The 14,489-nt window shown below is 38.9% G+C and overlaps 1 protein-coding gene across 8 annotated transcripts in view; it reads left to right on the top strand.

Annotated features, from left to right (window-relative positions):
* iqsec1b (IQ motif and Sec7 domain ArfGEF 1b) overlaps positions 1 to 14,489 on the top strand; it is a 173,043-nt gene that overhangs the window by 111,630 nt on the left and 46,924 nt on the right. The window contains exon 1 of one of the 8 annotated variants that reach the window (XM_060857620.1): positions 1,062 to 1,084. The exons of 6 other annotated variants lie outside the window; for them this stretch is intronic. Coding sequence is in view for 1 of the 2 variants with exons in the window: in XM_060857622.1 (XP_060713605.1) it covers positions 5,933 to 5,979 (47 nt within the window). In the remaining variant the exon portion in view is untranslated. Of the gene's footprint in view, positions 1 to 1,061; positions 1,085 to 5,711; positions 5,980 to 14,489 lie in introns of those variants that run through there. One more of the 8 variants, XM_060857622.1, reaches the window with a different exon arrangement.

The following is a 14,489-nucleotide window of genomic DNA, read 5'->3' as shown; positions in this document are numbered from 1 at the left end:
AATGATATTGTAATAAGACTGTATTTTTTATAGATTTTTTAATCCCTTTTATAAAAATTGTTTAGGAATCGTCTCAGTCTTAAGTAAAAAGCTTTGAAATGTATCTCTTTTTAGGGCTTTTAACCACTGTGTATGCCGTTTTGGTTTAGTGTATTCAAACTGATTTATTAGACAAAATAAATCGCACAGTATATATTGGTTTCAAGACAAAACCCTAGTCCTCAGTGGGGAACCCCTCCCTTCTAGCTTTGGACCAATCAGCAACCTTATCATCAGCTTTCTCTTTAGTATTTTAGTGTCAGGATTCCGTTGCCTGGCAACCAGCATCAGCATTTTTGAGGGAGGCCTTGGCTGGGGTAAGAGCATGTCGTCACTGAGCAGCATGTGCTTCTTCTGATTATCTCTTCTCACTGTCCACATGGCTGCTGAAGGGTGTGCACCGTCTGATATGGGATAATTAATCCAAACCAGGCCAGTGGGGGGCTTAGGAGCTGCCCTTGTCGTCTCTCAGAGACAATAAGAGAAGCCCAAAGATCTCAGGGAAGAAAAGAGAGGAAAAAAAGAAAGCTAGAGAAGCTTTCGGAGAGAAGAAAGCTTTTTCTTCTGTTTATCCATGGTGCAGGAAGAGAGAAAAAGCAAGATTCATACTGGATGAGATGTTTAGGGGACAAAGTCATATTTAGCTCACGGTTCACCTGTTCACACAGACATGCACACCAACGTGCTGTTCCATGGAGGAGTGAGAGACAACTCCCAGCTGGCCTTTGTGTTTGTCTCTTAAAATGTGTGATATCTTCAGGGACAGTATATGTGTCATGTTGTGTCAACTACATTGAGTGTTGTAGTTTTCAAGAGATTCTTCTCCCTTCTGTACCTTCTGCTCAGGTGCTGAATGTGAGTGTTTAACACATGCAGTTGTGTTGAACCATGACGATAGTTGAGCACTGGACACTGGGATCAGCAAAGTTGTTAAAGTGCTTGTTTTGTTGCTCTCTCCTTTGAAGACAATGTTAAAGTTTAAGGCGTTGTGTTTGGATTACTGGCAGGTCTTGTGCCTGCAGCCTCTCAGTGGCTTCTACAGAAGGTAAGAAGGCTTTTTCACATTGATGTAAACACTAACAACCTCACAGAAGTGTATATGAAAATGTGTTTGTTTTTATTTTGCCTTTCTTCATTTAACTCAGGACCAAGATAGATTTCGAAACAGAATCAAATCAAAATCTTTATTTCTTTTAAGCAGTATGATTGAGTGTTTGAAATGATCTGAAGTTTCAGGGTGTAAAGTATTGTTGCCTAGAGATTGATCCCAAATTGTCAGGCGGCCAACGTTGAGGGATAGCAGCTGAGGTGACAGGAGGTTAGGATGATTTAATCCGAGGCATCCACTGTGCTCCTCTAAACTGACGAGCATTTGCACCCCTTCCTATGTGTGTTCTGTGCTTGTATCATGACCCTGGCTTGACGTGTGTGTGTGTGTGTGTGTGTGTGTGTGTGTGTGTGTGTGTGTGTGTGTGCGTGCGCGCGCATGTGTGTGTGTGGTCTAGTTGTGAGCATGTGCAGATTGATTTGTGTACAGTAGATTTTTCAACTCTTGATTTTCATGATGTTCTCTTCTGAATGCTTTTTCTCAGCTCAGTCAGGAATCATTTTTCACTGTGCTCTAATGTTTTAACACTTTTGATTTATCAGTTAGTCGTTTCTTTACAGCAGAAAAATCAACAAATTATTCTTCAGTATGATTCTATTACATAGTGCAATAGTACATATAGCATTGTTACAGTATTCAATTCATTAAAGGCTTATTTAATTAATGAAGGTGTTTGCGCATCAATGAAGACAATACGCCATCCCAGTTAGACACCTTTTGTGTTCTTGGGGATGACTAGAAGCTCAAATTTGCAAAGCTCTGATTTAACATATCACTCATGTGGACTGGTTTGAATTACATACTGGTGCCCTGGGGGGGGGTCGTCATTTTTTTTCCTTGTTGTAGCATAGAAAGTCCCAGCAGGATTTTTTCAGCAGAGATTTTAGTGCAGTGGAGTTCGGGGAAGTAGTAGCTCAGTGGTTAGACTAAAAAGCGTTGGACTACTGATTGGAAGGTTGTAAGCTCAAGTCCCATGACACCACCGCTTGGCCCTCGAGCACGGCCCTCAACTCATGATTATCCACAGAACCTGGCATGAAAAAGACACAACATGATGCCATTTAGCAGACACCCTTATCCAGAGTGACATTTTATCTCATTTTTATACAGCTGAGCAATTGAAAGATAAGCGCCTTGCTCCGGGGCCCACCGATGGCAGTTTCCACTTTTACAGACTGTTGCCTGGGCAGCAATGATCACAAAAAACAGCTAGATGGTGGATTTTTAGGTGATGATTTAGACAAATCACTTGTTTAACATCCACATGGTCAACATTTTTCTCTGTTCATTTGCATCTGCTCAAAGTGTTAATTGTACTATTAACTGATGACACAGATATCAACAAATAAACTAAAATCAGCATTATATTCACTTTATCATCTACATTATCATCATCATTACCCTCACTGGATAACAAAAAGCTCATGTGCTGGAAGAGGATCTGATCTAAAGGTGGAGAATTTGGTGTGTTTCAGGCAGGATTAGTGTTTAATGTGTTGTTTTACTGTATGTTCTACATCATTGTGTGTGTTACATTTTAGGACTTGAGGTTAGGGTTCGGAGGAGTTTGATCAGATCCACGAGCACAAAAGGCATCTTCAAATTTCTTTTGTTCCTCTTTAGGCCATTTTAAGCCTCATTTGTTTCGACAGCATCCCTAAGCAATGTAGTATTGATGCCAAATATATACTAGTAGCCTAGTGAAAAGTACACAAAGCATTATTTTTTTAGAGAAATCAAGGACACCGGTCTAAAACACATAACTGTTACTTATTACAGATTTAAATGTCCAATATATTACCTCCTTTTAATAGGAGATTATAACTGATACTAGCATACTTTGGTGATAAATAACAAAGCGCCTATGCAAATATATGTGTTAGCAGGTACTTCAGTCACAGAGTAAATGTCCCTGGCAGTGTGAGATTGTGTAGGGATTTCCTTATTTTGACCTTGCTTTGACTCAGTCAAACTCCCTTATACTGAGTCTGAACTACAAACCGTGCCTATTTCTAAGATATTCCATTACTTTTGGATAAGTAAAGGTGGTGTTTAAAGTCATGGGATGCACCGTTTTAGTAGTTTGACAAACACTTTTTCCCACAGAGAGATGGAGGTCGACTTCCATGCTGTGGGCTGTAGTGGTACATTTTTCCACCACAGCTGATATTTGCTGAGGATAAATAGAAAGCATATTTGCAAAATTTGTGAAAGTGTTAATTACTTTCATTTTGAAGTCTAGCACCACGTGGGATGTGGGAATCTGCTGACTGATTAAGCAGAAGCACAAACCTGTAGCCTCTAGCTAATCTCACCAGACTGTATGCTAACAGTCTGCTTGGTCCTGTTTTTCTGTCTTTCACTGGCACTGTTTCCCTGTTAAGGCTATGAATGTATACAAGAAAAACTATATAGCTCAGAAGTCCAAGAAATCTGAAATGATGATACTCTTTCACTTGAAGCCATGCATACTGATGTTGATGCCACCAAAATGTAATTTCTCTGTCTGCACATTCTGTGAAATCTAATACAAGATCATTCTTTGTGGAGCAGTGAAGAGAGCATGTAGAGAAACTGTGGCACTTCGGTTCACTGATCACTGCTACACTGTCTACATAAAGGCAAGTTGAGTCAAGTTTATTTAAATGATCAAGTGCCACAGCCTAAAGCAAAATAAATCATTTGACATCTTTATATTTTATTAGTAAGTTCAATTCAAAATGCATGTTTACATAAAGACAAACAAGTCATGGACTTCACCCCTGTTGGAGCATCAGTACTGGTGAAGCTGTTGGTGGCAATCATGCATTGCTCAATGGGTGTTAAGGGGCCTAAAAGTGTGCCAAGAAAAATATTCCCCACACCATTAATCCACCAGCAGCAGCTGAAATGTTGTCATGAGGCAGGTTGGGTCCACAGATTCAAGCGGTTGATGATACCTTATGATCATGTCCTCTGCTGCAGACCAGGTGATGTTTTTTTTTTTTTACAATTTTTATCTGTCTAGTTGCAGACAGTCCTTTCCCAATGTAGCCTCAGATCCCTGTTCTAGGCTGACAGGAAAAGTGTGTGTGCGTGAGTGTGTGTGCTTGTGCGTGTGTGTTTGTGCGTGTACATCGCACTCAGATGCAGAAGGCTGAGTACACTTTAAGCAGTTTGTCTCAGCACAACACATGTCACTGAAAAAGCTGTCAAACACGTCAAATGGCACTTAGATCTGGTCAATGTTTTTCAGAAACTTCATAAGCCAAATGTTTTGTCAGTGTGTGTTTGTGTGTGAGTGAGAGACCATTTTACTTTCAGTTCTTGCTGTATAGTATATAATCATATAGACTCTACACAGAGACATCCTACAGTGCCAGGCTGAACTTGTGGGAACATTTTTTGTGCTGAAATGTGTTTTGTCTCTTGAAACACAACTTTTTGTTCTTCCTGTTTCTTCGGAGTGTACAGATTCACAATTTAGCCTCAAGCTACTTATTCTTCTACACAAGCAACATGGCGAATCAAATAAAAGCATGGCCGGGGTTGTGGGTGCAGGTGGTAACATGGTTCCAATAGGGAAAAACCAATAGTGAAAAAAACATTCCCCCTCAAGCAGTGTCCGATATTGCTTTCCCTGGGTAACGTTTTCTCTCTAATATTACTCTCTTCCTCGTATACTGGCTTTATTTCTTTTAGGCATTCCTCTACTTTAATTTGCAGTGCTTTTTTGTTTCTTTCCTTCCTCTAAGCTCTGAGTCTTTTGCTTTCCCTCTGCTCCATTGCACTCGTTCATGGTCTCAAGGTTCCTGGACTGTGTCTCTGTGGTTTTAATTTACAGTTAGAGAATATCCCATTTCCAGTTGTGGATTGTTTTTTTTTGCCAACTTTTATTTGCTCACAGCCCTGAAAGATGACCTCATACTCTCCTTGTGGTCTTTAAAGACATTTTTCCACCACAATTCACACTCTATTCTGTTACAACACATTTTACTTTATTAAGACTGATTACGTGAAGCAGCATGTCGTCTCAGAGCATGAACACTGGTCAGAACTGGATCGGCCTGAACTTCCTCAGAAAGATATGTCACATGTGGATTCTTTGTCACATACAGCAAATAAGAAGGGAACCGTGTCATCTCCCAACAGATGAGAGAAGCTGTATTATAGAGTTGGAAAAAGTAATGACTGCCCAGAGGAAAGGCTTTAAATGAGGAGATATAACATTCCATATCATGTATCTGACTTTAGAGAAGTAAGGCATGTCATGTCTGAGTCCTGCTTAGCCTTACTTGGTATTCTTAAAGCCCTGCCTAGCAACCTCCCAGAAGGGAACAGTTTGGTTTGGCTACAAAATGAAAGCAAATTGTACACACCAGTAACAACAGCAGTAACTGTGACTGGTTTGAGGTCATCGTTTCTCTCTCTCTCACTCTCTCTCTCTCTCTCTCTCTCTCTCTCTCTCTCTCTCTCTCTCTCTCTCTCTCTGTCTCTCTCTCTCTCTCTCTCTCTATATATATATATATATATATATATTTTTTTTTTCCCCCAAGTGTTTGATTCTTGAGATACGAGACATCTCTAGAAGCAAACACTGTTTGTGGTCAAGAAGAAAGATGTGGGAGGAACGTTATTTCCCGACACCAGAGGTGTTGATGACTAACTGCAGAATGCAAGTTAGGTGCCTCAAAGAGTAATCTAGCGTTCATATTCTTCTTATGACTTTGGATTAAAGGAATCAAAGGAAAAGGGTTTTGGGTTGTTTTGTTCATCTGGAGAAACCAAGCAAACGATGACCTGGCCATGTTGAATCTGATGTGGAAGTACTGCCTTTCTGTTCGAACAATAAGGTAAGAGACTTTATCATCAGACTGGTGAGTTTTTTATGTTCTCTTTGTTGTTTTTCCTTGAAGAAGGAACAGTGCCAGGTTCTTAGACACCTGTTCTCTCAGACACACCTAACAGAATGTCCTGTTTCCAGATTTATCTAGAGGAGTTAAGTCAGGTTTTTTTTTTCAGGTTTGATTATTTAACTTCTGTTTAAGGTTCTGTCTTGCTAAGGTCAGGTAATTTGCTATTGCAATTCAAGACGTCTGTAATTATATTGCCTGATGCATATTTTTGTAAGTTTGTTCTTAGGCATTTATGTTAAGTACAGTATTAAATTGTGATTGTGATGTTGTGGACTTTTGTATCCCCTTCACATTTCTGAAGTTTATTCCACATTCAGTATTTCCATTCTACAGTGTCACTAAGTAAAATGATCTTCACAGTTTGTATATGAAGAAACACATAAATTCAGTCATTTGATAAACAAAATGTGTTGGGACTGCTACATTAGTAATAAAACTGTTTGATTAATAGCCTTAAGAATCTGAGCGCATTTCCACATGTTTGAGTAAGAGAGGAGCAATGACATCAGTAGTAGAGTTTTTTGGCCACTTCTAGGAGACAAGGCTGAAATTAGTGGCAAGGGGCTTTGACTCAAGCCACTAGACTCAGCAATGTAGTCAGTTACTGCTCACAATTTCTAAGCTGTATAATTTTGTTTAGTATTTGAACAACCACAGCCGTAGCTCTGTTTTTCAGCTTTAAACATTCTTTCTATCCGTTCTGTACTAATTACATTGCAAGTTTTTGTATAACTGATCTCTTTCGAAGGGAGAATTTCCATCTCCATTCCATCCCTGGACACCCAGCCTCCTTTTGCTACTTTTCCGTTCATCTTAAATCTGGAGGTCCTTGTACTTTAGCAGCATCTAATGGAAACACATTTTCAGAAGAACTGCAAAGACGCATTTAAATGGTGGTTTAAATGCCTGGTCAAAATTTACAAGTCTAAATTCTTTCATTCATTTCAGTGAAAAACTCTGTCTGAAGCAAGTAGCCTGTGGTTTGGTACATAGAAAAGGATGTGGTCACGAAATCCAGAGTTACAGCTTAGCAAATGTTTATCTGGACTGGCTGATGGTAACAGAAAGCCCTCTACAAAGTTTGTACCTCAGGCATTTCTAAGGGCTTGACTCATTTTTATTGTTGTTTCTGTGGCTTTATTTTCCCATCTAGGGTACAGCACAGTGTCTTTCTATTTCACCTCACTGCCTTTTTTTTCCTATTGAATTTTTGAGTTTACACTCTTTCTTGCTTCAGTGAGACTCAAAAGGTTCTTTAGATCCTCTAGTGTTAAAACCAGGCCAGTTGCTGCAAATACCATTCTTGCTTCACTGGAGGAATTTGTATTAAATGTACAACTTAAAAAGCCTGCTGTCTTTTGGCATGAGGCAGTTATTGATGACTGCTAAAGGAAATGGGTTTTCAGAAGCTTTGGCTTCTGAATTCTCTACATTCTTACAAAAAAGGAACTCAGCCATGTAAAAGTAGAGGCTAAGCAACCCGATCCACCACTGAAAGGATCAGGCTGTTTCAGTGCACAGTATGATTAATTTACTATGTGTAGACTTTACTTCAGCCTGGACATACCCTGTTTGTCCTGGTTCAGCTTGCCTCTTTCTTTCTTTCTTTCTCAAACCTTGGACAGGGAGATGTCTTTTTATTGAGGAACTTCAAAATTCCTGCAGAGTTTCCACTGTCTGACTGGCATCATTCATGAACTTCCTATTTTTGATGCTGGGGAAAACCTTGGCTTGGACTTCTACTGTAGGTGTGACGTGTGTATTGGAACCTGCATTTTACAGGAAAGACACGATCAGTTGAAGTAGCAGCTAGGAGAGTACACTTGAAGGTACTTACAGGTTGGTTATCTTGGGTTCTTGAGCGGTACATCAGCCCTGTGTGCAGGCAGGAATCTGCTGTGCTTTGATTGAAGGACTCTAGAACAGAATATCTTTTGGCTCTTCTTCAATGACTAATTTAAACATCGCTCTTTAAAGAAACTGGAGTTTCTAGCTGGGTTGGCTGATTGTATGGAAACGTTTGAGTGTGGAATAGAGGAATCATCCAGATGATCAAGTGATTCCATGGTGAGTAACTCATTCAGGCAGATTCACTGTCTCTAAGGGAGCCATTCTGTCATTTTGGGAGAGGTTACACAGACGAGGGTTTTATATAAACATTCATTTCTTACTTCAGGCTATTCTTTAGGCTTGAGGCCTATTTAAGCTCTTACTTCCAGTTTTCATTTCGATTGATGTCCATTTTTATCCCATTAATTTTGTTTTTGTATCTGCCTTTTCTATACAAGGACAATATGTTTCATACTGTACTGTATGTCCAGTTCCTGGTAAGTTTCTTTGCCACAGTGCCAGTATTGTAATTAGCCACTATTAATATTTCAGAGCAGAGTCTCCATTTACAAGGTATACAGTAGCGAGATCTTATTTCGATGGATGTTCCATTATGTAGTGGTATGTTGCACTAACAAAAATATTAGTTGAATGTTACAGTTTCTGGTCTGTTTCTGGTTGTATAATGCTTCTAGTTTTGTATTTTCAGTGTTTTTTTTCCTAGTTTACAACATCAAAAAGCCATTTATATGTTGTGTAAACTGATGAAAGGTTTTATGACTGAATTAATGGACTTGGAAATCTGATCTGTTCCAGAGCTCTTATTAAAATGAAATCATTTCTGACTGAAATGTAGTGCCAGTCCTTTTATAAGCATTTCATCACCACTCGTCTGTTACAGCTTGATCTTTTTAAGCTCTATATTTTCTTACAACAAAATATAGTATTGTTGGTGTTTTTGTTGTAATGTTGTAAATTTAAAGGTGTAAAATATAAAAGTGTAATAAGCAGCTTTATTGTCATATTGTTACAGTATAGTGTACAATATTTTGTTCCCCATATAGCTTCAGTCTTTTTCCTGAGTGTACAGACTTCAACTCAGTGCTAGACTCACCTGGACCGTATGCACTTCTCTATCTGGGTCTCCATGTTTTATTCATTTTACCCTTCACTGGTCAGTACTCATCTAATATTGATGGCATTATGTTGGCTCATTCAGGAGGAGTGGCATTAGACCAGTAGTTCTTTATAGTGTCCTTATTTTGTAGGGTATATTAAAAAAAGATTTTTCGTATTTGTACAATTGTCAGTTCTCCAGTCCAGCTATAGAAAAGTAGTTCATGTCTTAGTGGATAGATTAACTCCTTCTAATGAGGATGATCTACTGTAGAAAATTGCAGTCGTTCTTGTCTTATTGTGTTCAACAGAAGAGGAGATTCATTTAGTGAACTTTTGATTAGTTAACTACTGCTCACCAATAAATGCTTCAAAGATATAATCCTGTGAATTTTAACTGAATTTGGTTTTCCCACAAAAAATCACTATATAGAAGTATATTTAGTATAGAAGTATATTAAAATAAATAAATGGGACTTAAGGAGCACTAAACTAAAAGCTAATTAAACACATACGCTCCCTTAGATAAAACCTGCATATTAAAGATACAAAATAGTACTAGCACTAAAAAGATCAGCATAGTTCCATTGGTTCTGGGAATTTCCTGGAGCCTGCAAGACTCTGGAACATGTGGGCAGTTAAGTGTTTAAGACAAAGGCTTGTGTTTGAGGTGGTGCATTTGAGGCAGAGGCTACACAAAGGGGTATTAAAACCATATAGGCATCAATATTGAATGCAAGGTATCCGTTAACTTAACAGTAAGTAGCTATGAATTTGTATCTGTCTTGTGATCAGATGCATTAGAATCTTTTTTTTTTTGGAAATAAACTCTATAGATTGAGCTCAGTGTCCAGCAGCAGGCCTTAGCAGCTCTGTGCCAGTCTTCATTGTGCCAATGAAGCACTAGTAGATGGCTTTCTGCAAGGCTATTTCCCTGCTTCCTGCTCTGTGCGGCTAACGTGAGTCATATTATTTACCATTTCCCACATTCTTTCCAACGATCACTAACTGCAAACCATCTTATTACAATGTATAGTATTTTCTCCACAGGAACCACCCAGTAATTCTTATCCAGTTATCCAGCTTAATGGCAGTGTTGTATGTGCCACAATTCAAAAACAAATGCTATTGTATTAGACAGGATCATGGCTAGCAGGAGATAAGTGTATCATTTTTGTATTTGGTTTAGACTATCAATTTACCATGATTATTTTGTACCAAAGGATTTATCCAGGTTGGGAGGAACAGAAAAGAAATAAGGGAATTGTTTTGAAATAGCACTGTGAACAACGGCATTAATGACCTACTGTATCAAGCACACTACTTCTGTAAGCAAAAAATTTGGCATTTGGAAAAGCTGAAGGTCCATTTCTCCATTTCTCCATAAAATGGAAACAGCCCTGAATTTCATTATATGTTTATTGAAAGAAAAACAAACATCACTCATAGATTGACTTCTGACTAGACAGATTTTTATCTCTGATGTGTACGTGTATAGCTGCTTTTCTTCATTAGGAAGATGTCCATAGGGATGCTTATTTTAACAAGGTTTGTTTTCACTGGTTTTGGCACACGAGTAATCGCCTCCCACTGTGGATGGGCTCATTAAAGCTGCAGGGCTCTGCATGTCCGTATCAGAACAGCAAAGTTGTGTGTTTTTGATTCTGATTCTAAAAGCAAGAGAGGAATTTGAACACTCCCAGAGTGAAAGGCAGGGTTTGATAACTAGCATTTTCACCTTGTGTTATTCAAACTGCTTTAGATTAGAATAGCATGTGCCTGTGACATGTATTCACAAGACCTCAGCAATTTCTTTGGAATCACAGAGCAAGCGTTTCAGAGCATTGTTCGGATTTCTTCTGTATGATGATTGCTGTTAACGAAATGCCTTTGCCTGCATTTTAAAGGCGTGTAATTCTGTGTGAAGATAGACCAAAATTCAGCTTGCCTTTCTTAAGAAGCCCATTCTTCCTCTGGCACCATCTCCCTCTGTCCTCACTTTAGTGAAGGCTTATTACTGCGCTGCCCTAAACCTGACAGATTTAGGATGCGGAGAGAAGAATGTGGTCATGAGCAAACAGATATTAGGGACTTTTGTTTTTTGTTTTGTTTTGTGTGGACTTCACAGAAGCATGTGCAGTCTAAGACATTTCTTCCCAGTCAATCAGATGCAGTTATCAGATCTTTTTGGATGTGTGTCTAAACAGTACAAAGACATGTCAGATTACAATATGCTTTATTATTTAATCATTTTTTTAGAAAAATACTGAATGATATTTGGCCCTCTTCCCAAAATGAAGAGCTTTTTTTTTTAAATCTCTATTTTACTCTCTTTTTTTCACTGTGTTTATTATCTGCACAACTTTTATCATCCTATTATTTTTTTAATATCTGTGTTGTGCACAAGGGAATAACGCAAGAGCCAGAGATCAATTACTCTGTGCACCAGCCCAATCAATCTTCCCTAATTTGCAATTCCTGCTGTTTAAAAAAAAAAAGGCTTGTCTTTAAGAGTGACAGGCATAATTATGCTAGAAAATGAGAGAAAAAAAAACAGAGGAGGATAATTGTATCCAGGACATGAGAAAGTGTAAGATTCCTCCAGAAGTAGAGTATATCGTACTACATTCTATGTTCTTGCAACTTTTCTGGCCTGTTTAGTAACAAAGTGAACGTGAGGGACGCAGATAAAAATGCCATCCATACCTACAGGCCTCATGTAAGATTTGCACCCAACACATGCTTACAGTAGATGTTTGAGGAGCTGTACTACAGCTGGAAGCGTTCAGGGGTCAGCTGCACTGTATACCTCAGATTCCTCACTTCACAGATGTTATATTTCTGCTAAATGATGTTGATGTTCTCAGACATCAGAAGTTATGCAAACAGAAAGATGTTATGGACCAGATGTTGCATGTCAGTAAAGAAAGTCAGTGAACTTTTCAGACAAAAACATAGTGAAGGCTTACAGGTTCTTTACATTTTCAGGAGCACTTATGATCCACAGCATTGCAGGAAACTGCACACACAATGACACTGTTGGGTTGGGGAGGAACACCTGAAGCATGGAGAGAGCATGCAAAGACACACACACACACACACACACACACACACACACACACACAGGCAAGACTCAAACCTACAACACCAGAGGTACAAGGCAAAGTCTTCAGAAGAACTGTCAGATTCTCCAGGTTGACCAGCCAGTATAAACCTGACATGTAGAAATGAAGTGGACCTGAGACTTTTTTAAAGCAAAGTATAAGTTTATTACCCTGTAACGGACTTTATACGTAGAAACAATGTTTTTGTTTTTGCATGTGACATCACCAGCTTTCAGAAAATCAGCAAAGCGCATTCAAAGGTGAGAAATACATGACGAAGACAGGAGACATAATTATCTTAATTCGAAGATGAATAATTATCTGTTTAAATACTTGGTCCTTTGTTAGACCTGTCAGTGCTGTATGTAATTTCTGTAACACAATTATGTGAATAAGATTTGTATGCCATGTAATCTATAAAATATACATTATACATATCACACACATGAAAACATTACTGTGAGTAAATAACCTAATCTGCTAAAAAACCTGTAGCTTATGGTTAATTCATTAAAGTGCCTTCGCTCGAAGAGAGCAGCAGTATTCAAATGAATGTAGTGCTAGTGGAATTTTTTTTGCTTTGTTTGTTGCGGTATAAAATGAAGTCATATTTAAAAGCATTTGAATGCTAATACTTTCAAGCAATTGCAGTTTGCTGAATTGTCTTTAAGGACACAAGCTGTATTATTGCTGATGCAGTCAGTCCTCCTGCTCTTCACTAATCAGTGCTGTAGTGTTTTTTAAAGAAGCCTGAGTGAGACAGGTAGTGAATGTGAATTCATGATGAGGCTCTGGAGACCGGGTATGTGGATGGGGGTAGGTGATGGTGGTCCTCCTCATCTCTCCTGATTTATCTAGTGAAATGACAGCTTGACTACCAAACAGTGGTCCCCAAACACCCGTCTGATGAATTGCAGTTTCTGATCAGCTTTTAACAACTTAAAGGCGAAAAACGAAAGGTGCATGTTTGGATGTGTGGATGCATTTCAATGCAATTGTGTATTATTCATGTCCCTACCAGAACACCTAGTTACCAGGCTAATCCTGCTTGTGTGCCGAGGGTGAATGATGAAACGCATCATGCCGTCGGACAGAATCAGGCCATTAGACATTCATGGCAGATTATTCATTTGATGTTTGCCAATAATGGCTGTCAAGAAGATAATGAACAAAACAGACAGGAAGTGTCTACAGGTCTAACTTTTTTTTGTGAGCAATTGCTCTCATAAAACCAACAGTCATTACTATCTCTTGAACTATATCTTTTTGGAGTTGGTGCAAAAAAGAGAGTATAAGAACCTTTAATTTTAACCTGTTGTGTTTTGATAAAAACTGATTTTTCAGATTTCTCTGGGTTTTCCCCCCCCTATAGTGACACGTGTTCAAATGGCATTTATTTCACACTGCCTTTCACGCAGCCTTAGTATGACGTGGTGAATGAAAAATGCAGGTAAATACTGTATGTGACAGGTTTCTCTTAGAAATTGCAGCTCTTCAGTTTGTCATTGAAAGCAAAATTGAAAACAGTGGAGTCTGGAAAGCGTTGATATGCTGCAGAGTGTCACGGAGTTAAAAGAGGCCTTGAAATACATCATGTCAAATAGCTAGCTGGCAGCGGCAGAGAGCACCTGATAAACTGCTTTATCACTGCTGAGTGTGCAAGTCTGCCTCTTGAAATGTTTTGCACATCACGATTCAAACGGAAGTCATTTACTAACGGATGACGTCTTGGCATTCGTGCTGTTCCGGTGACTGCCTTTTGCTTACCAGATAAAATATGGACAAAGACATTTTTGTTATTTAAAGTTATCAACAGACAACCCTCTGACTTTGGGCCCCATATATCATACAAGTCTGCTTAAGGCCCCTTGCTTCTGATTCTCCTGACAGAGGGAACCCCTTAAATGCCACCTCCCCTAACCCCCAACCCACCTTCTCAGCTATCTCATGAATGTTTGTGGAAGTAGCAGACAGTGCTTTGACAGCTGTGTGTGGAATATAGATCACTGCAGCACATAAACAATCATTAAGTCCTGCCTGCGCTGCATGGCACAGAGTAAACAGACTTACAATCAGCCTCAGTATGATGGGGTCTGATGGAGCTTAGCCAGACCTTCATATACAGAGCTCTGATTTTTCTATCAAATATTTGCTATAAATGATCTTTAAATGACATTGTGTTGTTTTGTTGTTCTCCCTCGTTCTTTTCCCCTGGAAAGACTGATCTTATCTTCAAACATGATATCACTGTGTAGATTTTTTTAAATGTTCATTTAACCCTCTTTAGTGCATCTCATTTGGATGAGGAAAGGTTTCTAGATTAATGGCTGCCTTCTGTAATGTTCTGTAATCTTTTTTTTCTTCCCTTAGCATTTCTGCATCAGGTTAAAAAGCAGA

This window comes from Tachysurus vachellii, chromosome 22, assembly GCF_030014155.1.
Source record: "Tachysurus vachellii isolate PV-2020 chromosome 22, HZAU_Pvac_v1, whole genome shotgun sequence".
NCBI lineage: Eukaryota > Metazoa > Chordata > Actinopteri > Siluriformes > Bagridae > Tachysurus > Tachysurus vachellii.
Note: the sequence above shows the minus strand (reverse complement) of the source record. Positions and strands in the feature narration are given on the sequence as shown.